At 46.3% G+C, this 26,819-nt stretch overlaps 1 protein-coding gene across 2 annotated transcripts in view; it reads left to right on the forward strand.

Annotated features, from left to right (window-relative positions):
* Positions 1 to 26,819, forward strand: part of PIK3R6 (phosphoinositide-3-kinase regulatory subunit 6) — a 688,429-nt gene that overhangs the window by 333,020 nt on the left and 328,590 nt on the right. For both annotated transcript variants that reach the window (XM_086930633.1, XM_086930634.1), the window contains exons 4-5: positions 13,155 to 13,238; positions 18,899 to 18,990. In XM_086930633.1, the coding sequence (XP_086786759.1) occupies positions 13,155 to 13,238; positions 18,899 to 18,990 (176 nt within the window). The remainder of the gene's footprint in view (positions 1 to 13,154; positions 13,239 to 18,898; positions 18,991 to 26,819) is intronic.

Raw genomic sequence — 26,819 nt, forward strand, 5'->3', positions numbered from 1 at the left:
CAATGAAATTATGTTGAAGTGGTGTCGAAGAAGCTGGTATTAGCAATCCTGCATTAGTAGGTAGTGTAATATCACAAAACATCTCACATGATTGAGGCTGCGGTCTGATAGGATGTCTCGTCAGCTGCGGAGTTGAGCAGCCAATAAGCCTTCCTTTACTGTGGGATTATGTCAATGAGCATTGCTCCTTCTGCCTCACTCTCTCGTCCCTACACTTCAGGTTTAATCCCGCCTCTGACAGTTGAGATTTGTGTGACCGTAGGTACTGATGTTGCGGTGGAGTTTGCTATCTTGGAGTGGCTGTCTGCACGTCTGCTCTTGACCACTGCATCTCTGCCTGTGCATAGGCCTACTTCTGATGAGACCACTCAATGTGGGTGCAAATTATGCACCCACGTTTTTCCATCCAAAACTAGATGGGCGCCCTCCCATCCCTATGGTCCTCTTGTGATCTTAAATAACGCTTTGAAGATTTAGGGCCCTTACACTCTGAGTGTGAATCGCATGTGTACATCACAGATACATGAGGCACTTTATGTGCCGGCCCGTGCGCAAGAAATCTGCCACGTGGGGGGAGTGTCCATATCCCTGTTGTGTATTCTGAATTCTGCACACTTCTCACTGCAACTGATCTGAGAGAACTTTTTGCAGACTAAGAACCCATGTGAAGAGTGCCCAGATTTTTCTGTGCCCCCACCCCCAAATAGATGTTGATGGTGGTTGTTTTTTCGGTTTCGCCTGCACAGCGCTGGAGCTGTTATTGTGAAATCTATTGTTTTTAATATAAATCTTAAAAGGGGCTTACAGCTTACCCCCTCGGTTTCCAGGCTTTTCATTGGTTCCTGTGCTTGTTACTTACTTTTCCTCCATTTCTATTGGCTGTAGCATATTTTCATGCATTTACCAATACTTGTTTCCACTCTGCTTCTCTTATCAGTTTCCTGTAGCTAAAATACTGTTAACGTCTGCTTTGGTGGAACTATTTTTTCATAAAACGTTGCCTCTTACTGCTATTTCGCCTTGCAGCAGATTTATATAGCGCAATTTATCATAGGGAGAGATCAAGTGATTTACCCAGAATCACAGGATGTTGCACCGCTGAGACTCGAACCGGGATCCTCCGATCTCAATTCAGCAGCTCAGGCTGATGCGCCACATCCTCTCCACTCTTGTGACACCTGTCGGGGAGCTCTTTCCTTCCTCCGAACAGTGATTGATAACAACTCATTATTCATTACACAGGCGAACCCGAGGCATTACCAATTATTACTTTCACTCTCTTGCTCTGGGTCAAAGTCTGATGAGCAAAAATAAGTGCTGGTCTTAAAAAAATGAGTGCCAGTGGGCCTTACCTGCAACCACTGGCTCAAATTAAGCGCTGCTTGTCAGTAAGTGTAGCTTCTTTTCATTTCCAGGATGCTGGAATCTCTCTTCAGTTAGTATCTATCATAGGAAGTAGTAGAGACCACTTCATTCATACAGACTTTTCTCAGGACAAGTTCATACCACTTCCGGCCCATAAGCCTTCAGTAGTTTCCGCAACAACATTCTCTGTCTCGTTACAGTAGGGTATATCCCATTCACTGACATCACGTGACTCTTCAAACAGTGTTGAGCGGGTTTCTCTCATTTCAGTAGGGTATATCCCATTCACTGACATCACGTGACTCTTCAAACAGTGTTGAGCGGGTTTCTCTAGTTTCAGTAGGGTATATCCCATTCACTGACATCACGTGACTCTTCAAACAGTGTTGAGCGGGTTTCTCTAGTTTCAGTAGGGTATATCCCATTCACTGACATCACGTGACTCTTCAAACAGCGTTGAGCGGGTTTCTCTAGTTTCAGTAGGGTATATCCCATTCACTGACATCACGTGACTCTTCAAACAGTGTTGAGCGGGTTTCTCTAGTTTCAGTAGGGTATATCCCATTCACTGACATCACGTGACTCTTCAAACAGTGTTGAGCGGGTTTCTCTCATTTCAGTAGGGTATATCCCATTCACTGACATCACGTGACTCTTCAAACAGTGTTGAGCGGGTTTCTTTCGACCTTCTTTCGACCTTCTTTTAACCACTGTAACCACACCCTTTGAAGTTGACTTGACATCAGATGCTGCATCTGTAGATCCGCTCCGTCGATTGAAAGGTCATAGGTCAAAGTTCATAGGTCATAGACATCTGCAGTGGAGGCCTTGAACCGAGTGAGCCGATGCCAGTAGTGTCATCCGGTCCTGAAGATCATATCCTCCCCTTACCTGTTGAGACTGAGTGACAGGTTCTTTCTTGGAGCTATCTAGAACCAGTTCATGGAGTCCAGGCCCTCTTTTCCCTCTCTCTAGAGTTGTATGCCTCAGTGATCTGGACTCACTCTGAGGTCGGAAACATTGTCTTGTCGTTTTGTAGGTACTGGCGGAGGACTTCTTTTTGGAGGCCCAGTCCCAGGAGTGGTGGAAGGAGCATTCTTATGCCATTTTTTTGCAGCTATATTAGTACTGAAGGCATAGTTTGGTTTCGTTCAATTTCGAGTAAAAAACAAATCGGATACAAATGTAAACTAGTTGTGACCATTGCAACAATTACACGTGTTGCTTTATTTTTTTTAATTTTTTTTTTTATAAACCATTTTATTGGATTTTTCAAATTGCAGGATCATCACAAATTGTTATACATCAGAATTACCTGCATGTTGCTAAACAAAACGTGACACAGAGTTGAGGCAAAGTTACAGGCTAGTGAACATGTAAGCTGAAAGTAAGATAGGATCTGGGAGTGCTGCAGTGTGACTTATTACGCCCCAGAAGGGATCGTTGTTGCTGTAAAATGTCCGGTTGTGGTGCTTCCAGTGTAGTCAACTACTTACTAACTTGGGATCGAACTGGGGATAAGTGGTTGGCAGTGAGGATGTGGATGGGCGGCAGGGTCGGATTGGGATCACAATTTGGCCTGGGCACTGACGAAAAAAGTGGCCCACATTCAAGGGGCGTGCCCTTTCATGAAGCACCATTTGGTTACACACGTCAATGTCCTTGAATATTAGATGAAAATACATTAGGAATTTGGACAAGTATGGTAGTGCACTGTCCAGTGACCAGCTGAAAGAGGGCATCAAAGATCAGAAATTGGATTATAAATTCAAATCTGTTCCGAACAGGGGCCAAAAAATATGTTTGGCCCAGGACCCCCAAAATCCTTAAGATGTCTAGCACAGAAATGAATTAAAGTGAGAGGACACAGGAGACACGGGGAAAGGTGACAATGGCAACTAAAAAAACAGCAAGGCCCCTTTCTGTCACAAAATTATTTGAGCCCTTCAGGGAAGGAGCACCTAATAAGCAGCGAAGCCCCTGCTATTACTAACCTACTCAGCCCTCCCCAGACCTTCAGCTCAGGAGCACATGAACAGCAGTGAGGCCCCTGCAATTAGTAAACTAATCAGCCCTCTCCAGCCCTCCAGGCCTCAGGGCAATGTCCTGGCAGGGGAGCACAAAACACAGCTGCTGGGTCATCCATGGTAGCCAGGGGGAGGCTGAGATGAAGATGGTGCAAGTTGCAAAGATCACCTGGCCCCCACAGCGAGACCCATTCATCCTCGCCCACTATTCCCTCGGCCGTTTTTCTCTGGACCCCGACCCCCCATCTTGTCCATTCCCTAGTCTTGTACCCTTCTCTCTCGTTTCCCCCTTGACGATCCTCAAATGTTTCTTCCCTTTTCTGTTTTGCCCTTTCTCCATACCCTTGTATCCCTCCCACCCTCCCTTGGTGCTGTAACTGCATCCCCCCTCCAATCCCACCTAATGGAACTCTGCCTGAGAAAATCTACTATGTGTGTATATATATGTATACAGAGAACTCTAATCACTAGTATATGAAGTAGACCTTTGTACTCTCAAACATTCCTATGTGACTCTTAGATTATATCCATCCGTATCCCTTCCCTATGTATATAGAGATAACTCTAATCACTAGTATGTGCGGTAGACCTTTGTACTCTCTACCATTCCTATGTGACTCTTAGAGTATATCCATTCGTATCCCTTCCTTAGGTATTTAGAGATAACTCTAATCACTGGTATATGCAGTAGACATTTGTACTCTCTACCATTCCTATGTGACTCTTAGAGTATATCCATTTGTTTCTCCTCCTTGAGTGACTTTACTACTTGTGCATTTGCAATTTTTCTTTCTGTTTGTATCTCTTCCTTGTGTGACTTTACATCTTGTACATTTGCAATTTTTTCTGCTTGTGTCTTTTATGTAACGTATGTAATCCTAAATCCTTATGTTTGGCAACTGATTCTTATGTAAAGCGCTCTGACACCTTCTGGTAAAGTTCGCGCTATATAAAATCGCATTAAATTAAGAAAAAAAAAAAAAAAAATTAACACTGTTTATGTGTTGCGTGGGCCGCAGGGGGGCAGAGGTGAAAATGGCCCCAGGGGGGCCTGAGCAACACCTGGCCCCCAGGGAGGCCGATTTTTGCAAACAATCACCCCCTCCAAAGCCACCCTCAGCCTGATTGCTTTGCTGGGCAGGGGGTGAAGGAGAGGCCACAGCGGATAATCACTGCACAGTGAAGTTTCATTCATTTCTCTGTCTCTGTCTCCGTGCCCTCTGTGGGCCGTTTTTTTTCTCCCCTTTCCTAGTCCACAGAGATTGCAGAGACAGAGACAGAGAAATTAATGCAGCTTCACTGTGCGGCTGGGAAAGTGGAGAAAAAAAACCGGCCCACAGAGGGCACGGAGATACTGGCCCTTCGGCCGATGCCCGAATGCCCGCATTGCCAATCCGCCCCTGGTGGGCGGGCATGTTGTGTGGTGGATCTGTCCCTGTGGGGGTTGATCGGGCATGTGTGCATAGTGTTTGGGGGGCACTGGGGTTTGGGGGGCCCTCTGGGGACCTCGATAGGGGATACCGATCGGGCTGTCACATGGGGGCTGGCAACGCCATAGGCGGTGGGCTTCGACCATGTGTTATCAGAAGTGCTAAAGAAGGGTGCACTATTCTGTGGAAATGCGGTGCCGGCGCACTCCCCACACCTCTTTGTGCCTGACCGCGTCCTCCTCTGGTGTGCCCCATTTGCTAATCACTCCTGTCCAGGCCGCCAACTGAGGCCCTGCGGGAGCTCGCCAGTACATAGTGATCCCTCGCTTTGCTAGTAGGATAGCCTGTGATGCAAATCGTGTCTGGACCTTGCATTATTTCTGGCGTCCGAACACCTCCAGCGCACAGGCCTCCCATGTGTCGCTTCTAGAGAGCCCTGTGACCTCCCGTAGCGTGTAATGGACTGAGTTACAGTAGGGTTGTAAAGTGGGCCAGTGCCGGAACATATGCTGAAATGTTGCGTTGGGGGCCTGACATTGTGGGCATAGATACTGTGTTCCAGGATTAAAACGCTGGAGACGTGCTGGTGTTAGGTATGCGTGGTTTAGAATGAAGAACTGTATGTTTTTAAACTGCAAGTTTCAGGAGACTTTCTTTGGATATTCTAGGGTGTATTCCCATTCTTTGTCATGTAATGGCCGCTCAAGCTCATCCTCCCACTTGTGTCCCAGTGGAGTAAGTGACATGGCCATGACTACATGTATGGCTTTGTATAGCCAGGTGATTAAGTGGCGTCCTGGGCCCATGTGTAGTATTGTGTGAAGTACAGGGTGTGTCGCTGGTTCCCCTTCACATAGGTCCCTGAGTTGGCAGCAGTCTGTGCTGATTTGTTTGTGGAGGAGGAATTGTCCTTGTCGGAGGCCACTTTCCTCTGCAAATATATCAAATGGGAGAAGTTGACCATCTGCAAACAGGGACTCCATCTGGAGGAGCAAGTAGTCCGTTCAAGTCTGCATGACTTGAGCTGTGTAATATCCACTGCCCTGGGGTAGGCAGACTAAAGGTAACATGGGGATGTAGAGTGGATTTATTTGGGACATACGATGAAGTCGTAGCATACAGGTACGAGCTACGGCTACCTGGAGTGGGTATGTCGAATTTGGTCGAGCTCCTGGCAAGAGTAGTCCACCTTCCGAGCTGGTTTCCCCGAGATGGCGCCCTGCTGTCCAACGTGATAGCCACTGGAGCTGTGCCCACCAGGAAATGGGCCTCGAATGAAGGAGCCACTAGTGCTGCACCAATGCTTGGTGACTAACATTGAATTAGTTCTTCTTTTATTTTTTAATCCAGATTTTATTGATTTTTATGCAGCAATTACAACATCATACATATATTTTAAGTCATCTTGCTTTTCATTCTGTCTTTACAGTTACAGCATAATATGCAGTATTTAGCTGCTTGGAATGCTAAGATCGATGCATAGTCATGAACATGCATTTGGCGACATTTCCTTAAACATTTGATATGCTTAAAAATTGCCATCTGCCATATCAGTAGAGCCTGAATCGAGTATCCTGCAAATATGTGGCTTGTAACATTAATAAACAAAAACCCTCCCCTTTCACTAACTAACGGGTGCAGCCCCAACAATAACCAGCTATACCCTTCTTCCATCTCCCTCACCATACCAGGTTCAGCGCACGCTTGTATATGCATCTTATGGTAATGCTAGTTCTCGAGTGCTGCTCAGTGTGTGTCATCTGCTTGTTGTGAAGTTCATCCATGTCCATGGACTTAAAAGACCCGTTCAGCTGATCCCACGACATAGCTATAAGTATTTTACATGACCCTCGCGGTTCTTCCCTCCATAACAGCCCGCTTTCAGCGAAGCCCCCAGCACTCTACTTCTCTCCTCCAGGCCATCAGCGTTGGAGGTTTCGCCAATTGCCAGCGCCTTGTGATAAGATGCTTTGCCAAAATAAGAGCTAGGTCAACAAACTTTGCCTGCACTTTGTAACCCTTAGGGCGTGGATAAAGGCCTAATATGCAACTCTCTGCTGTAGTCCATGCGTGCCCTCCCACCACTTCTTGTAGTTTGTGTGCTATGTGTCCATGAGGGGGAAAGGGCAGGGCATGACCACAGCATATGGAGGAAGTCAGCATCTTGCTCCATGTATCTTGGGCAGTTCGCTGCCACTGCCAGGAACATCGCATCCAATCGATGTGGTGTGTGAGGTATGCTCTTTGAATGATCATGTACTGAATACATTTTAATCGTGAATTTTGGGAGACTTACTTCGGGTTGACGAGAAGGAATGCCCAGTCTTTGTCTGTAAGGGACCATCCCTATGTCTGCATCCCATTTTGCCTGTAATAACTAGTTTTTTAAGTCTCGTGGCGTTGAACCACGCGAAAGCGCGGTCTCGCCAGAGACCTATTGTGGGTGACTCTGCTTTCCTTGAGAGGGGACAGGAGCTGGCCACGCGCTCGGGATTGAGCGGGCCACGCGCACGTGAACGCGCTCGCTGCCAGCTCCTGTCTCCTCTCCTGGAAAGCTGAACCACACAGCCACACCTCCCCCTGCTTACGCATGCGCGCACACAGAGACACGAGCACGCCTACACACACGCACGTACACACACAAACAGAGACCCCCCGCCCACCCTCCCGACCCCCCTGCCACCGCCACACACACACACACACACAAATACACGCGCGCACACAGACACAAGCACACCAAGACCCCCCGCAACCCCCCCCTACAACTAAGGATTTTCTAGCATAGGCCCTTCTGTGCCCCAGTGCTTGTTTTTCTCTGCCATTAAGTTAAATAGATTGGAAACCTTATTCTAGTTAAGTATGTTTTAAGCACTTTGGTTGGAAAGGGTCCTCTTAAAGCCTCAGTCACAATTTCAAGAGATTTTGCCATAAACCGCAATAGAAGCTGCTGTCGGAAATCTTTCACCGTGATACTATTATAGAGTCGCTACTTTGCGTGTGGTGTTTTCAGAAGAAGGCAGACAACCAGATTGCCTTATTTTTTTGCACAGATACTGGGCGTAGTTAGCGAGAGCACCATGCAGTAAGGTTGCTTTGGACATACTGTGGTAAATTAACTTTACATTAAAAGCAACAGTGTACACTGTTCAGAAAAGTACCAATCCGTTGCTTATTTCGCACACAAAAGCCTCTTTCGTCTGTAAAAAAAAGTATGAGGTCTAAAAGACGTTGAAATGTGGAGGGTGCAAAAGGAAACACATGTTATAGTCTTCCACTGATTGCTCAGACTTTAGGTTATTCTAGCGAATTGAGCAAAAATCAATTTCTTCTTGAAAAGAATTGTCTTACATTTAGATAGGAGAGAGCTGGCAATATTTGTTGACTACCCTTTCAGCTTCATGGTCATTCAGTAGCTGCTCTTAGGAAATAATTGGCTACCGCATTCTCGGGGGCTAACACGCTCGTCTCACACTTACTCATCCACCACACTGTAACCAAGTACTTTAGCTACTCACAAAGGTGTAGTAAGAGCTTTATAAATGCTGCAATACAATATTCTATCCCGCTCAGCGTAGAAACAACGCAACTATCAGACCAAACTCTGAGCATAGGTTATCCAGTTCTTTTTATCAGTTGCAGGTATGTTCATTTGAAGGCCCTCATCCAGTCGAAAATTGCATTCAGTGTTAGACTTTGGGAGTTGCTGGTAATGAAGGCTGATGGTTAGGCCTCACCCACGCTCACACACTCACACACCCTCACTTGCCCTCACACACCCTCACTCGCCCTTAAGTTCAAGTTTGACATTTGTATAGCGCACTACTCACCCAGAGGGTCTCAAGGCGCTTGAGGGAGGCGGGGGTACTTACTTATCGAATATCCAGGTTTTTAGTTGTTTTCTGAAGGAGAGGTGGTTCTGAGTAAGGCGGAGGTGGGTGGGGAGAGAATTCCAGGTTTTGGCCGCTAAGTAGGAGAAGGATCTTCCCCCCCATCATGGTGGTTCTGTGGATGCGTAGAATTGCAGCGAGGGCTTGATTGGACGATCGAAGTTGGCGGGTGGGGGTGTAAAAGGATAGGCGCGTGTTGAGGCATTCGGGTCCTAGGTCGTAGAGGGCTTTGTGTGCGTGGGTGAGGAGACGGAACGTTATTCTCTTGTTGACTGGGAGCCAGTGGAGGTCTTTCAGGTGACCGGAAATGTGAGCTTGGCGGGGGACGTCTAGAATGAGTCTGGCTGAGGCGTTTTGGATGCGTTGGAGTTTTTTCTGTAGTTTGGCTGTGGTTCCGGCGTAAAGGGTGTTTCCGTAATCTAGTCGGCTTGTGACCAGTGCATGGGTGACCGTCTTTCTTGTTTCTTTTGAGCATACGTAGGATGTTGAAGCATGATGATGAGACGGCGTTGACTTGTCTGGTCATCGAAAGGGAGGAGTCCAGGATGAAGCCCAGGTTACGTGTGTGGTCCGTCGGAGTGGGAGCGTTTCCCAGCGCCGGTGGCCACCATGAGTCATCCCAAGCGGAGGGGGATGATCCTAAGATGAGGACTTCTGTTTTGTCCGAGTTCAGTTTTAGACGGCTGTTCTTCATCCATTCGGCTACTTCTTTCATCCCTTCGTGTAGGTTGGTTTTGGCAGTGTTTGGGTCTTTGGTGAGGGAGAGGATTAGCTGGGTATCGTCTGCGTAGGAGATGATGTTGAGGTTGTGTTGGCGAGCGATGGATGCGAGGGGACTCATGTAGACGTTGAAGAGTGTGGGACTGAGTGATGAACCTTGTGGTACGCCGCAGATGACTTCGGTGGCTTCTGATCTGAAAGGGGGGAGGCAGACTCTTTGGGTTCTTCCGGTGAGGAACGAGATGATCCAGTCCAGTGCTTTTCCTTGTATTCCGACGTTGCTGAGGCGTTGTATGAGGGTGCTATGGCAGACTGTGTCGAAAGCTGCGGAGAGGTCAAGTAGGATGAGGGCAGCTGTTTCTCCATTGTCCAGTAGTTTTCGAATGTCGTCTGTTGCTGCGATGAGGGCGGTCTCGGTGCTGTGTTTGGCTCGGAACCCGGATTGTGATGGGTCGAGGGATTTGTTGGATTCAAGGAAGGCGGCGAGTTGACTGGTGACGGCTTTCTCAATGACTTTGGCAGGGAATGGGAGGAGCGAGATAGGGCGGTAGTTCTTTAGTTCAGTGGGGTCTGTTGTGGGTTTCTTCAGGAGGGCGCTGAGTTCGGCGTGTTTCCAGCTTTCCGGGAAGGTAGCGGAGTTGAGGGAGCAGTTGATAACATCTCGAATGTGGGGTGCGATAATGGAGTCTGCTTTGTTGAAAATGTGGTGGGGACATGGGTCGGTTGGCGATCCTGAATGGATGGAGTTCATCAGGCAGATGGTGTCTAAAGTGGTGACTGGGTTCCAGGCGCAAAGATTGTTGGGGGGGGGGTTTAGTTCGGAGGTGGGTGGGGTGGACTGGTCTCCGGACTAGTTTTCAAAGCTGTTATGTATGTCAGAGATTTTGTTGTGGAAGAATGAGGCTAGGGAGTCGCAGATGTCTTGGGAGGGAGTGATGTCGTTGGTGCCGGCTGTGGGGTTGGTGAATTCTTTGACGATGTTGGAATAGTTCCTTGCTGCTGTGGGCGTTGTTGTCGAGTCGATCGTTGAATGCTGCTTTCTTGGTGGATCGGATCAGTTGGTGGTGTTTACGGGTGGTGTTCTTGAAGGTGGCTAGGTTTTCGGTGGTTGGGTTTTTTTTCCAGGCTTTCTCAAGGGTGCGGCAGTTCTTCTTCGATTTCTTAAGTTCATCATTGAACCAGGGGGCTTTTTTGTTACCTCGCTTGGTTGGATTGTTTTTTAAGGGTGCTAATTCGTCAGCGCTGCGGGTGATCCATTGTGCGAGGTTGGTGGCTGCTTGGTTTGGGTCTGATGAATTGGCAGGAGGGTTTTGGTGGAGCGATGTGAAGAGCCGGTCGATGGTGATTTTGTTCCAGTTTCTGCAGGGAATTGGTTGTGGGAGGTTATGAGTCGTAGTCTTTTTGTAGTTGAAGTGAACGCAGCTGTGGTCTGTCCAATGGAGAGCTGTGGTGTGATTGAAGGAGATGTACTTGCTGGAGGTGAAGATTGGGTCGAGCGTGTGCCCGGCACAGTGGATGGGGGTGTCAACAAGTTGTTTGAGTCCAAGATTTGCGAGGTTGTCCAAAAGGGTGGTGGTGTTTTTGTTGTTGTTCTTTTCCAGGTGGAAGTTGAGGTCGCCTAATAGAATGAAGTCCTTGGAGGGGAGGGCGTGTGGGCTGATGAAGTCAGTGATGTCATCGCAGAATTGTGTGAGGGGTCCTGGTGGCCTGTAGATGAGGGTGCCTCTGAGTGTGGTCTTGGGGTCGGTGTGGATCTGGAAGTGAAGGTGTTCGGCGGCTGCGAGGTGATCATCGGAACTGGTCGTGATGCGGATGGTGTTCTTATGAACAATGGCAATGCCTCCTCCCGTTTGGTTGGTGCGGTCCTTACGGATAATCTTGTAGTCGTCCGGGATGGCTATGGCGATGTCGGGCGTTGATGAGGCGTTCATCCAGGTTTCTGTAAGAAAGGTGACGTCCGGCGATGTAGTGTCGAGTAAGTTCCAGAGTTCAATGGCGTGACTGTGGACTGAGCGGGTGTTGAGTAGGATGCATTTCAGGTGGTTAGTGTCGGAGCTCTGTTTGGTGTTTGTGGATTTGGTGTGGGTCCTGATGCAGTCGAACTTGCAGGAGTGGCAGGTGAAGGGTCCATGGGTTTGACCTGGGGCGGCTTGGTGGCAGTTAGGGAGTCGGCCGGTGTTAAGTGCTGAGAGGGTAGCGGCATCGTACATAATGCGGGCGGAGTGGATTGTGCGGGGGCCAGGGGGTTTGGCGCTGGGCGCGGTCCAGGCGCGGACGGGCGTAGACGGGCTTACCTTTGGCGCACCTTTGGCGCGCATGGGGCGCGTCCGCAGCGCGTGAACGCTGCGCGTAGGCTGTTCTGACATATGTAGATATTAGAGGGGGCGGAGCGAGGGAGGGTCAGCTGGGAGGCGGGAGCATGGTGGAGGGACGGGCTGGGACGGCACAACAACAAAATGGCAGCAATAATAACACACAAAGCGAAGCAGGGTGAGATTGGGGCCCAAAGTGAAAGAGCTGTGCGAGCAATGGAGCGCTATGGGTGATATTGAGGTCCAAACAGCAGTGGTACAGCGCTACGATCCCAGCAGCAGTCGAGCAATGATACACGCTATAAATGGATTTTACAATACCCAGCAGTCGAGCGAGTGATCAGCAGTGGACAGTTCAGAGCAATGTAAAAGCGCAGCACAAACAATTTAGAGGCACAAAGCACAACCAGCAGAGGCAAAGCGCTATGATACCAGGAGGAGAGGGAGTGAGTGGAGCGACCGCTTCTGCACAGGTCAGGACGGTCACAGCTCTCCACGAGGACAAGGTCAGCCTGTACTATCAGTGGGTGGGAGGGGCAGCTGGGAGGCGGGAGCGTGGTGGAGGGACGGCACAACAACAAAATTGCAGCAATAATAACAAACAAAGCGAAGCAGGGTGAGATTGGGGCCCAAAGTGAAAGAGCTGTGCGAGCAATGGAGCGCTATGGGTGATATTGAGGTCCAAACAGCAGTGGTATAGCGCTACGATCCCAGCAGCAGTTGAGCAATGATACACGCTATAAATGGATTTTACAATACCCAGCAGTCGAGCGAGTGATCCGCAGTGGAGAGTTCAGAGCACTTTAAAAACACTGCACAAACAATTTAGAGGCATAAAGCACAACCAGCAGAGGCAAAGCGCTACGATACCAGGAGGAGAGGTATCACGCTATAAATGGATTTTACAATACCCAGCAGTCGAGCAAGTGATCAGCAGTGGAGAGTTCAGAGCAATGTAAAAGCGCAGCACAAACAATTTAGAGGCACAAAGCACAACCAGCAGAGGCAAAGCGCTACGATACCAGGAGGAGAGGGAGTGAGGGGAGCGACAGCTTCTGCACAGGTCAGGAGCCCTTACAGCCTCACACCCCTCACCCTCACAACCCTCTCACCCTCCCACACCACATCACTCAGGGGACACCACCACATCACTCGGGGACACCACCACATCACTCGGGGACACCACCACATCACTCGGGGACACCACCACATCAGCTAACCATTCACAAACAATGTTTATATACCAATTGCAAATTAAAAAAAAAAATAATGCAAAGCATTGTCATTTACAATGCCAGTAACTCAAACTTTAATGCTGCGAGACCTATTGCATTGTAAATGCTTGTCTTTAATAAGTCCGAGGTGTGGTAACCTTCTCTAGAACTAATAGTTGTCTCTTTATGCCCCGCGCAGAAGTGGAGGCGGATCTTTATCGGAAGGTGCAGGCCATCCTCCGAGAAGCTGATGGGCAGAACGCCGGACTGCAGTGTGATAGAGGTGGGTAAACGGTGGTGCCTGCAGGCCTGGAGAATGTGACGAGTGATTCCATCAAGGGAATGTCGAGATTTTCTGGCATATAACGGGCACATATGCAGTCAGATGTATGTTCAGTAGAATGCATGCCCAGTGGCATATGTTGAGGATATATACATACAAAGTTCGATGCATGCATATCCTGCCATGAAAATACATGCACGAAAAGTTCCATATGTGCGCAATTTGGGGCAAGAAAATGTCCTATCTCCTGTGTAAACTCATGACAAGTTACATCCTGAAAGACGCATGCGCAGGTCCAGACACAGTCCGTTATAAGCCCAGTGACATGCATGCGCAGAGCAGTGAGGCGCGTGGGCAGTGAGCTCATGGTTACCCAGAGATGTAATAACGCTACTTCAATTTTATTCAGGAAAATATATATACAGACGCAGTTGGAATACAAGTAAGCAAATAGTGCTGTTAAACAGTTTCAACCACATACAAGTGATTGCAGAGGCAAGCAGTATCTTGCATGATGAATCAGATGCATGCACACTTAGGTAGGTGCAGTTAGAAATATGGTCCATCAGATGCATGCATGGTTTCATGCAGTCGCAGATAGACTATGCAGTCAAACATGTTTGCAGCGAGAGTCACACAAAGTAGAGAGCAATCTTTCATATAATGCACACGTAGATCACAGTGCACATGGAGGACAGTTGTGTAATGAGGAGAAGACGGTGGTGTAGTCAATATGTCATGGTCCTAGGGTAAGCTGGGAAATGGGCTCCTGCAGGTCTTTAAGTGGGCCAGGCCCTGCCGGTGCTCAGCACTGGCAGTTCTTAAAAGCTGGTGCTGGCATGGGTCCCTATCTGGCACTCCATTTTTGCTCTCACCCTCAGGATGAAAAATAAATCTTAACTCTGCAGCAGTACCACCCTTCACTGCCTTTGATGTAACTTAAAGACTTGTAATTCTTTCACAGTCTCATCATGTCCGAACTGAAGCATTTTCAAAGTTCTATATATTGAAGCCATAGGTGTTGCTTATTTATCTTATGCAAGTAACAACCATTTGCAGAGCCAATAGACCTGGCTTGTTGTAGGTGTATCGTTACTTGTTGTATTCTATATCAGGATGAAATGACAGAAGCAGCAAAATAGCAGTCGGACGTACTCTATGCTAAGCACAGATTATTGTTTTGTGTTTTAAGCCACCTTCGTAAATACATCGGTCACGCCCCTTTGAGAGACCCCCAGTTATTTTCACCCCACTTAAAGCCCTGGGCTCCTGTATCAACTGTAAAATAAAGGGTTCAGTTGAGCCCTCAGGTGTCTGGGCCCCGATGCCTATGCACCTGCTGTACCAATTGAAGCCACATCCCTGAGTGTACACACACAATGCTGCCAACGGGGCCGCACGTTAGATTTAGTTGAAAATATGGATTGCTGGTTCCTATTACATCCTGCAAATCACCTTAATTGCATTAATTAAACTGGGCTTTTTCAGTCAATCATCAATGTACCTAATATGTTAGTGTTAAATTGATTTACTCGTCCACGAGGAATCTTAAAATAAAAGGTTGTTGCTAGCCCGTTGAGCAGTACTCTGCATCTCGGAGGCCAAGCTGCCTGCTTGTGAGTGCAGCTGCACCATCCAAAGAAGATGGTTCTTGATGGTTTCAATAATGTAATGATGTAATGATGATACTTGTAAAGCGCACTGTTACCCCATCTCGGGGTGTCCTGGCGCTGAAGACCGCTGGGGAACCCGTCCTGGCTTTCCCTGTGAGATGGTCCCTTCTGGGTATCTCCAAGGTGAAACCAGGCATCCCCGGCGTCTGTGGGGGGCCGTTGTAGAGATGAGGCAAGCTTAATGCCCAGAGTTGCCGAGTGTGATCCCTGATTAGAGTAGGCACCGAGGCGAGATTTATCGAGTCCATTGTCCCTGGTCCACGACCCTGCCGCGTCAGGAATTGAACCCTGGTCCCGGGTCGTTCTCTGCTTCCGGGTCTGCCGCCTCTAACCAGTGAGCCACGCCACTCCACTAGAAATGTGTGATGAACTAGCTGGAGGGATGTTTAGAAACTGATGGTTTCAATCAATTCATCAATCAGAAGTTTGTAAAGCGCAGCTACTCACCCTAGAGGGCTTCAAGGCGCGGGGGGGGAGGAGGGGTTTATGATCCGTCTGGGCTTGGAGGTTCAGCTGTAGAGCCAGGTCATGAGATCCGTTGTAAATTGGGTCAACGATTGGGTTTTCCTGAGGTGGAGGGCCAGGGTGTTCCAGGTCTTGGCGGTAAAATTGCTTTATTGCTGGAAGAGAAGTCACACTTTATCTAACACCTTTTTGTAACCAGGTGATGTTTTCATTTAATCCCTCTATAAGAGTTCTATTTGAGCACTGAAATGGTGTATGCATCCCTGTTCTTTCAGAAGTAATAGCAGATGGATGTCAGTCTTGGTGCCCTGTCCTTCCTTTTCCAGGATGACCATCTCATGTTGTCATCAATGTGTTTCTTTTAAACAAAGTGAGCAGTCACTTCAGTGGCGTTCCTATGGCATCTTATATTGCTACGGTGTTCCCCTAATTATATTTAGATTTCCTGGAGGTCATACCCATGTAGTGTAGATCACAAGGGAATGTGGCCATTTTACAATTAGTGGGTGTCCTCATGTCCAATGACACCCTGGTCCCTAAGTTAACTATCATAGTTGGTGTAGAGTAAGGGATATGATGATTCTCCGAGAAGGAGGCAAGTCATGGGGGATGGCCCCAGAGGGGGTTAACTGCCTTACAGGGAGTAGGATTACATCATCTAGTATGAACCAGTCTGTTTCTGATGTATCCTCTTTTAGAAAAGAAAAAAGGAGTTGCCAATTGTTAGCATTGCTATTCTATCCTCCAGTGTTTCACAATTATCATTTTGACCCTAAACGAAATTGAGGGAAAGTGGTGATTTTTTTCCATTAGCTAAATGGGTTAGTAGGACTTCCATGTTGTTGTGTTCTTTTTTTTTCTGGTTATCTTGGTGAGATACTGACATTCGACCAATGTCTAGGATAGCTGATTGGCCTACCCATTATATTTAGTGGTTTTGTCCAAAAGGAAGTTTATCTCTTAAGGAGGTCTTATGTGGCACCCCAGTATTAAACCATCCACCATCAGCTATTTTAATGTTGCGGTCTAAAATGGCAAATTAGTCTAAGTGTATGTGTGAATCTGAGAAAGTGGCCTCTTTCATTTACGCAATTGCTAAATTCTAAGGCCTGGTATTCAGTGCCTGACAATTTAATCAATGCATCGTCTCTATATCAATGCCAAGGTTGTGTATGTGATTTGAGAGGTTTCTCACTGGAATAAAAGAAGTTTACCTCAAACTGATATACATATAGACATGCTACACATGGGGCAAAAGCGTGGCACGTGCAAGTCCTTTGTATCTGATGGTATAGGGTCCCCAATGTATTCAGAGACGTTTTCCACAAGGGAACGTTGGGCACATTCCACTGCAAACTGTGTGGGAATAATGTAGTTCCACTCTTTATATTGCAAAGAACTGATACGACTATTAGAAATATCTGTTCCTGCGGGATGCTTGCATACAGAGCCTCCATATTGAGACTCCCTAGAAAGTCTGTCTCTGGGTCAAAGGTAAGCATTTTTTGATAATCCTATGACATCTTTGGCTCTTGAAGTACGAGGGCATCTTACTAACTAAGGAATGAATGAACCAATTGCAAAATGTGTTTGTAGAGGTAAACAAAATATATGAATCCTACATGTCCAATCACCTAAACAACTCTATCAAATAAACAAAAGAACATTCAGCAGCTACAAATAAATGGCCAATCCTTACATTTTAAAAATGTCCAGAACACCACAAGAATGAATACCTATTCAAATTTTTGGGAATCTAAATGTTTAAAGATTGATGACGGACTTTCAAATAACTTTGTCATCGCTGTAACCCCCCATTTACTCTGGTCGTCAGATATCATCCTCAACCTCGTTCAAGCCAGTTTCTCATAAGGAAGTAACCAAGTGATCTCCTAGGATCAAAACATCTAAATCCTCACAAGCCTTGGTATGAAATCATTCAGTTCCCTAGCAAAATTGTGAAAAGATTTGTTAAGATGAATTGCAAGAGTATGTGAAACAACATTAGCTGCTACACACATTTCTGTCAGGGAAATAGAGTCCGCTATGGCACATCTCAAGAAAGAACTCCTTGACACTTCTGATGAGGGCCTGAAAACAGCTTTGATTCTCCTTAACCTCCCTGCAGTCTACAATACCATCAACCACTATATTCTTCTGATGAGGATGAAATAATGTTTTGGAATTTCTACAAGTACTCTAAAGTGGATTATTTAATTCCTTAATAACTGAACTCTGCCATCACACTTGGAATTGTCCATTCTTCCATTCTTCCATTTAGTACAGTGTGGCGTCCCTCAATGCTATGCACTTTCCATACTATTGATTAACTTGTATTGGATCCCGTTGGCACAACTTCTTGTCCAGGTTAAAATAAATGCCCAGATGAATACAGATGACACTGCAATCTATCTCCACCTAGAAAACAATTCTTAATGTTTGTCCACTATAACCAACTCTTTACAGCACACCCACCACTTGAAAAAAAGAAAGCTTCCTCTGCCTCTATGGTGAAAAAAAACGGAAATTTTAATTTTAGGAGAAGACCAGCCCGTGCATCTCTCTTTGAACTAGACTGCGATGCATGCCATGCCATGCATCTCATGGAAAGACCAAAAACTTGGCAATTATATGTGACTTTCCTCTTTCCCCAAATCAGTGCCGTTTAAAGGACTTTAACTTGCATCTCTTCATGCTCTGGAAATTTCTCCCTCTACCACAGCCTGTAGGATTGAACAAACAAGATGTTGAGTTATGTGGCACACTGACGAGTGTGATGTTATATCTCCAGGCTGCCCAAATAAGTTAATTATTATATTCCAAAGACCTGTGAAACCAGGTCACCAAGTTGTGCATGAGTTTATGAAAGTTTGACCACGCCAAACCACCCCTAAAAGAATTCCACTGGCTCCAAATGTTACCCCACATTTCATATCCACTAGAAATCTCAGCTGTGATACACATCACCTGTTCCACATACAAAAAAGTAAACACTCCAAATAATAGTTGGGGGTATTGAGTCCCAAACTCTGAATGCCTTTGACTCACAAGTTCGAGCTACTGGTTCCAGAAATATCTTGAAACTGAACTCTTCAAGCTGTTATTTCCCTTAATACATTTATCTGCATATCATGATCTAAGAATGTTCTCACAGTCGACATTCTTCCTGCTGGACTCTCAACTATACACGATCTACTGTCAATTTTTTACTGTCACATCTAGTGTCGGTATAAAAGCACTTTGAAGAAGACGAAAACGATCGCTTTACAAAACACACAAAGAAAGACAGAAATAACCAAATCTCCTCCCAAGGGAGCATATCGTGATGTATTTGTTATGTGATCTCTAGTTCTGTCACCTGAATGTACTACAGGTCTTGGGCCTCAAAGACCTCGCCCTCTCTTCTCTGTTTAGGTGTTTTGCTTTTATTATCAGATATCTTCCTTCCATATTTGTTCCTGTTTTAAACGTTGTAAATTAACAATTCTGCATTGATGGTTAATTTTTCTTTTCCTTCCACAGGGATGCTACGATGGACCCTGCATAAGAGCATTGATCTGAATCCCAACAGTGCCTCAATCGTTGTGAAATTACTAGTGAAAGAGTTAGAAAAGGTAAGATGTGCTGAATTGAAATCAAGTGTAGGTGCGGTCTGTTGTGGTGTAAATGTGTCAGCGCCACAGATATAAGATCTGCCCCGTCCCCTTGTGCATGGCACCAGGGCTACTTCTCTCAGCAGTTCTCTTATGTAGGCTAGGTGCTGCCTATGTCCGGTGAGAGAGAGCGTTTCTGTGCTTCAAAGACCCATCAACGCTCATGGGGGCAACTCTGCATAGATAGCCCTCATTATGGCAATTCTTACTGCCTTCCACAGCTGGCGTGTGTTGTAGGCGATGGATACTGTCCCAGATCACAATGTGCTGGTTAGTGGAAAAATACAATGGATCAGGCGCGGCGCGTCCATTGGGGCGTAGACCCCCCCGCCCGCAGCTCCCTCGGTGTCTTTGAACGTAAGTAAACTAACTCCGTTTACTTGCGTTCCAAGATGCCGAGGGAGAACTGACAATCATGTCAGTCAGCATGACTTCTGATCGCCCACCCCTTCAGAGTCTGAAAGGGGTGGGCGGTCCGGCGTCAGGGTGGGCGGTCCGGCGTCATGTTGACTGACATGATTGTCAGACAGTGGGGGGGGAACAGGCAGCAGCGCAACCCAAGTGCGCATGAGTGGGGACCGAGGGCGAATTTTTTGCCCGTGCCCACTCATGCGCACTTGTGTTTGCACTTGTTTGCACATACCCATTAGGAGCCCTTCGGTCTCCTAATGGGCGTGCAGCGGGCGAAGAGAACCCGTGCCCTAAGCCATCCAGGATTGGATGAGAGGGGCTGCCAGTCCACTCCAGCGCCAACGTGAAGGCCCCAAGGAGCAGAGGTGGTGCGGACCGGCTATGAGGTAAGTTTTTATGTTTATTTAACCCCCCCTCCCCTCGCGACCTCCCCTCGCGACCTCCCCCCGCTCCACGCATTACTCTAACGCTATTGCAACAGCATTCTTCCCCAAAAAGTAACTGTCCCCGAGAGTGTAAATTACCCCGTCACGAGAGTCATTACCCTCCCACCGGATTAGGTCCTTTCTCACCTGTCGCTTCCTCGGAGTTATTATTAATGAGAAATGGGACGGAGCAGTCAAGTGCGACAGATAAGAAGTCTCAAGACAAGACATCCATTACTTAGTACAGCCAAGCCAAGGACGCGGCAAGAGCCGAGAGAGACTGCTGTAAACTAATCCCCTGGCCTCAGCAATGACATTACTACCTTGCTCATATAGGCCCCATGACGACATCCAAAACTGACATGGAGTAGCTTGCTACTTGTCCACTAATGCACTTTGACGCCTCGTCATCGGCATGAATAAAGTAAAGAATGAAACCACGATGCAAAACAATACGCAGGTTTTTTTCACCTCCATTTATTTCTGAAACTTTTCCAAGCTTGTGATACTGTGTAATTTATGGTCTCTGTGATGCTTAAAAACATTTTTGTTTTCAGTGTATGCTGGTAGCAGTTATATTTCTGTTTACTTTTATTTTGCTTCTACCGATTATCCTGCAATCTTCATTTCTTCTGTATAATGAGTTTATTTTGTCTTTTGAGCCCAGAGCGCGAACCTGGCGGTGAATACATCCTTTAGGGCCATGGTGCGTAGATTCAGGTGCTTAGATGCAAAGGATACCTAAGTGAGGGGCAAAGTAGTTACCTTGCAGAGTGCATGCGTACTTAGAGCATGAAGTGCTAAGGTAGGGTAGTCATGTTTATAGTGGCTGAGCCCGGTATACATTTTTAAAACCTAAGATAGATCATGCAGGCAGTTTAGCAGCTGGGAGCAGCTCTGGTCACGTTTTAACTACTTCCTTTGGTGTTACACTTGTGCACAATTTAAATTCCTGCAGTGAGATTGTGCAAAGATGAAAACTTTATATACTGGCTAACATTCCTTTGAAAATGGGTTCTTTACGAGAATTTATATTCTAAATGAATGATTTCCGGGTGTTTTTCCAGCAAACCATTTTTATTAGGTGTTTTCCCATCGCATTGATTTTAAAACTTCTTCCAGTTGGCGTTTGCGAATTTAGCCAACTTCACAACTAGCAGCCATCACAGCTCCATCCTAACAGTGAGCATATAGGGCTTGAGGCCTGTGGTGTAAGTCATCACAGTGGGAGCTTCACAGTGAACATATGGCTTTTGAGGCCTGCGGTGTTAGTAATCACAGTAGCAGCTGTGTAAGTCTTCACAGTGTCATCTTCACAGTGAGCATATAGTGCATGCAGCCTGCCATGCCAGACTCATTCAAAATATCTCACGTAGGTGACCTCGGTAGATTAAAACAATATATATATATATATATATATATATATATATATATATATATATATATATATATATATATATATATATATATATATATATATATATATATATATATATATATATATATATATATCTCTATCTATATATATATATATATATCCTCACAAAGTGCCCCAGCATTTCAAGAGGTCACACGCATTACTCTGCCCTCCGGCTCTGTAAAAGCAGCGCTCCACAGTCTGTTTAAGATTGCCAACGCGTTTCACGTGCGAGCATGTCAATCAAATATAGTGTGAACCTATATATATATTAAGTTCTGAACCATTTGGGCAGTACTCGCTGGTCAACAGTAGGGGCAGGATGTGGGCCCACCCTATGTGCTCCCGACAGAGATTTGGGCTGGAGAGTACTTGTTTGTGGGTGTCACTGCACCACCCTTTGCTGGAGGATAGGAGAGAACCCCCCCTTTTCTGTCTGATAATGCTTTCTTCGATGGCTCTGTTCTAGTTCTGGCCTATGGATTGCTGTGTCTTTTCCCAAGTGGTCCTTCCAGGAGTTTGTTCGAATATGGGCCTGATGGCTGACTATTTTTATTTTTGTTTGGCCTTTGGTACTGAATGCAGGCTAGCATGCTGTTTCTCCCCATGTTTTGAGGTTGTTGTGTTCCCTGGTGTGACAATCCATTGCGCTCCACAGGATGGTTGGGGTTTGGTTTGTATTGGAGACCATATCTCTGGTTACCTTTTAACCTTCTCATTTGGCTTCCTGGAGTTTGATGGTGGTCTCACACTTGTGCCGTAATTTTTGCTTGGGTTGGGATGTGCTCACTCTGCTGAAAGGCACTTCCAGCCTCAAGCCCTGGTGTTTGTGCTGCTGTCCTTTGGTCCCTTTTGATTTTCTTTCTCCACATCCCTGGCTGTGTTTGTCCGGTTCATCACTTAGTTGTTGTTGGCTTTGGTCTTCTGGTTGCCTCATGGAAACCAGCGCCTGCCAACAAATGCCATCTTGGGACAATGCTCCTTGGGCACACTGGTTATGCCTTCTGTTTTTTGGGTTTCCATTTGCTTATTGGCTTACTTGGACCATAGCATGGCCCCTGCCTATTTTAGAAACGAATATCTGATTGTAGTTCCTGCTGAGTTAAGGAGAAATGGGACATTTCCTCACCCGCTTTTTTTTCTCCGGTGTGCTAATTTATGGAAAGGGCGCTCCCCTACAGTTAAAACTTGGAGAGAGGCACACTGTTCTGTATCCATGCTGATGGTCAGGCGTGAAGGAGAATAACTAGTGGCATAGCCACTTAGTGCTTGACACTGACAAAATTAATCCACCTCTGGGTGCTGCAAAGAAAAGCTACATAATTTGCATTAAATACCTCTTCAAGAGTAACACGCATTTCATAATGATGAGTAGGGGCCTTGACAACGAGGGAAGTCAAAATTGCTCCAATATTGTTGACTGCTTGTTACTCTTTAGTATTGATGCATGTGTATATGGGGAAGGTAAACAGTTCTAATACGTTTTAGTAGTGCGAGCACATACTAAGCGCTAGTGTCCAAGTAAATTCATCACCCTGTCAATCATGGTATTGTACATGTTCGCTTGTGGTTCTATCCAGTATGATTAAGAATAGTTGTGCTATATTCCCAGAGCATTCTCATTATGTGTCAAACTTTTATAAGGTTTCTAAACTCCCACAACTCTAAACAGTAGTATTGACTGAGCTGTTCTTCACACCTTCGGGTTTGCTTGAAAATGCACCATTTGCACACTCTTTTTAAAAAAACTTCTCGGGGGAGAACCCCCCGAACACCCAGTATGTGGTTCTGGCTCGCTCGCCACAGTTAAGTACGACTATTGTTTTACGCTGCACCACTTTCAAATGTCACCAGCCGCCACTGCAATGTATTGGCTGTTCTGAACAGGTAATTCCCATTGATGTGGGTTTTGACCACACACTCTACTCCATGACACATACCTTATTCACCTCTCCACAAAGCTGGAAAACCAGGTAGGAGAGCTAGAATGGTGGGAGGCAGCTACACACAATTGAGCTAGTGGGATGAGCGGATTTGCTACTGAGGGAGCAGTGATCATTCCATTACTCATGTGGTAATACATACACTGCTTATATGTGGACATAGATGGTAATTTCTGCAATGCTATCACAATCTTGGGATATCTCATGGCAATCTAAGAGCAGATCTGTTGCTCAGAGGAAGATTTCATGCATCGACTTTGTAATCCATTAGCAAGATGTTACGGAGACAGCGGTGCAACAACAGAAGAGCAATATAAATTTAAATATGCACAATGAAAGTGAGTGTGGCGCCACATGTTTTTTTAAAATTGCGTTTTGAGTTGAATTTTTAAAGTCTAGTAGGGAGAGTAGAAGAACTAGTAAGCACAGGCTTTTAACCCCTTCGATGCTTGTGACAAGGTCAACTCGTCATGGGCGTTACCTGCGCTGTGCGTTTGACGAGTTGATCTTGTCACATAACAAGGGATTTTTAAAATTGCAGCACAGCACGGGAATTGCTTTAGCAATGATGCGGTTAAGGTTCCCTTTCACCACAATTCCGCATAGGATAACTTAACCATAGAACCCAGTGTTGTTTGTAGTATGGTGCCTCACTGTGCAAGCACTGTAATTGTGTGTGCAATTACATTTTGGACTCAAAATGTGCTGCAACATTTTTTGCTTTTGCATGTTTTACCTACGATACTTTTCTGTTAATAATGTAAAGACCCATTCGTTTAAAAAATGCCCCGAGATGGCAGTACATTTATTTTGTGTAATTATGTGTTTGAGTTGCAAAATCTCCCTTACCTCCAGGGTCAAAGACGAAGATGGAATTAAAGTACCTGGTAGGAAACCAAGAGTTCTACTGCGCTGCGAAGTAGTGTTCTTCAACAACGTATGTATTCAGCTGTTTCCTAAATTGAAGAAAGACTGGGGTGCTCCTGGTGGATACAGGGACCATCTTGGGTGCGTACAAGGCCTGTCTCTTGTTTTAAAAAAAATACATTTTCCGCTTTGTTTCCAGTCTGGTGGCATCCTGGCTCTGCTAAGCACTTTTTGACAAGAGAGATGGGGGTGCTTAGGGTGCTGGTTTTGATGTTGTAGTTAATGTAGCTGGTCTTGAAGATCGCGCGTGTCAGCAAATGGAGCCTTTAAGTTTAAGCGATTTGAAAGCGCATGGCTACCCGCAGGCAATCCAGCGCTACCGAGAGGAGCAACAAGCAATTGGGGTCTTTAAGGGAACAGCCACGTTTTGAGTTTTTTTCCTGAAGAACTGTTCATTTTTGGTTAGCTTTAGTTCTGGATCCATGCTATTCCAGAGTTTAGAGCCTCGGTGAGGAAGGGATCTCGCCCCCCTCCTCCCACACCCCATCCTGCTCTCTTGACTTTAGATGTGTTCATCAGGAAGTAAGCTCCTGGCCTAAGGCATCTGTGGGGAGAGTACTGGCAGACCACTGATCGTAGCATAGTAGGGCCTCTCCCATGCATGGCCTTGTGGGCCAGGCAAAGAGCCTTGAATTTAACCCTGGCCTGAATTGGCAGCCAGTGGAGTTTCCTCAGAGATGATCTGACTGACTGATGTCTGGGGATCTTGAGAAGCAGTCTGGCTGCTGCATTCTGCACCACCTGCAACCTGTCTGTAGCATATCTGGGGGAGCCAAGGTACAAAGATTTGCCGCAGTCTAATCCCGAGACCTGTACCACCGTCCTTCTCGATTTTTCTGGGATTAAGCTCAAGATTTTTCAGATCATCTGAAGAATGCCAAAGCAGGTTCCCGCATGTTTTTTGACTTACGTTTCCATGGTTAGGGTTGTTCTAACCACATCCCAGGTGCTTTATGGAGGTTTAGGGAATGGGTGGAGGTCCCCAGTTTCATGGCCAGTTAATCTCAGCTTGTGTGCCTGGACCTGGACCATTGCCTAGAAGCATGAGTTTTAATTTGTCCCTGTTAAATATGAGGCTACAGTTGTCCATCCAAGCTCCTATCTTTTCCAGGCAGGGAACTAATTGCCGTGGGTTGGAGTTGGGGGTTTCTGCCTCCGAGACCACCAGTTGGGTATCATCCGCGTATGGTACTATGGACAATCTGAATTCTTGCACTATGTGTGCTAATGGGCTCCGGTAAATATTAAAGAGAGTCGGACTGGGAGACGATCCCTGAGGTACTCCGCACTGGGCCATAAAGGTGTCCAACAGGATACTTTCTTCCATGCATTGAAAGGATCTATTGGTAGGAATGAGGCCACCCATTGGTTGGCAGGGTCTCTAATCCCAATCTATTTCAGCCTGTGAATGAGAATCTCGTAGTCTGTGTCAAATGCCGTACTTGGTTCTAAGAGCAAGATCGCAGCTGCTCTTCCTTGATTAAGTATGGATTTAAAATTTTCTTATACCATTAGTAAGGCTGACTCAGTGCTGTGTTCCTGGCGGAACCCCATCTGGGACTGGTGCATGATGCCATTATCCTCCAGGAATTGCAAGATGGAACTACACATGTTTCTCAGCAATCTTTCCCAGGGTGGGCAACAATGAGATGGGTCAATAGTTTCCCATGGATGTGGGGACCAGTTGGGGTTTTTTAAGCAGAGGCTTTACAGTGGATGGCATGCTTCCATTCTTTGGGTACTAGGCCTTTCTAAAGGGATAAAGAGATGAGATTGGTCAGTTTGTTCCAGATGGGATCACCTCTTGAAGAAGGATTTGAGGGGAAGACCCGGATTTATTGGAGACCCTGATTTGATGTTGCTTAAGAGCAAGCCTGCTCGTTCTTTGTTCAGCTTAGGGAGGGTGAGCAAAGATAGAGAAATGGGTGAGTTTGGGCTGTTCTGAGCCTGAGTGGAGCACTGGCTTGTCTGTAGAGTCCTTTGTCTCTCCAAGGTCTCACCGGTTACTGAGTGAAGTGAGTTGTTAATGTTTTTACTTTACTCTTAAAAAAGGTGGCTAAATTGTTGTTTTCTCCTTTGAAGGTTCGGGGATGTGTGTGTCTGATTTAATTGTAGTAAGGGATTTTACTATCTTGAAGAGTTCTTTGCAAGAATTTGAGGACCTCTCAATTCGTTCTTCAAAGAAGACTGCCTGGGCTTTCCTAATATACTTGTGATATTGCTGGATAGCTGCTTTATAAGCTTATTTGAGGTCAGGGACATACGTTTTCCTCCAGCTTCTCTCTAGCTTTTTACAATGTTTCTTTTGGGCTGCTTGTTGGGGGCTGAACCAAGTGGATCTGTTAAGGTTTCTTAACTTGATCGGTCTGGGCTTCTTAAAGTTTCTATCCACAGACCCGATAATCCAGTCTGACCACCTTGTATGTGCGTCATCGAGATCTATTGTGTCTCGTGGAGTAGTAGGCTCCAAATCTTTGGTCCAGGATTCGGGGTCCAGCCTTGGCCATTTACGTCAAAGGGCTGAGCAATCAGCTGAAGGCTTGGGTGATGGGGATTTTTGGTACAGAATGAAAATTAAAAAAAGTGGTCTGACCATGGAATCTGGATTGGAGTGAGGGCCTGCAATCTGGGGTCATTCGAGAAAATGGGGTTCAGAATGTGCCCTTT

The sequence above is a fragment of the Lissotriton vulgaris genome, chromosome 7 (genome assembly GCF_964263255.1).
Source record: "Lissotriton vulgaris chromosome 7, aLisVul1.2, whole genome shotgun sequence".
Lineage (NCBI taxonomy): Eukaryota > Metazoa > Chordata > Amphibia > Caudata > Salamandridae > Lissotriton > Lissotriton vulgaris.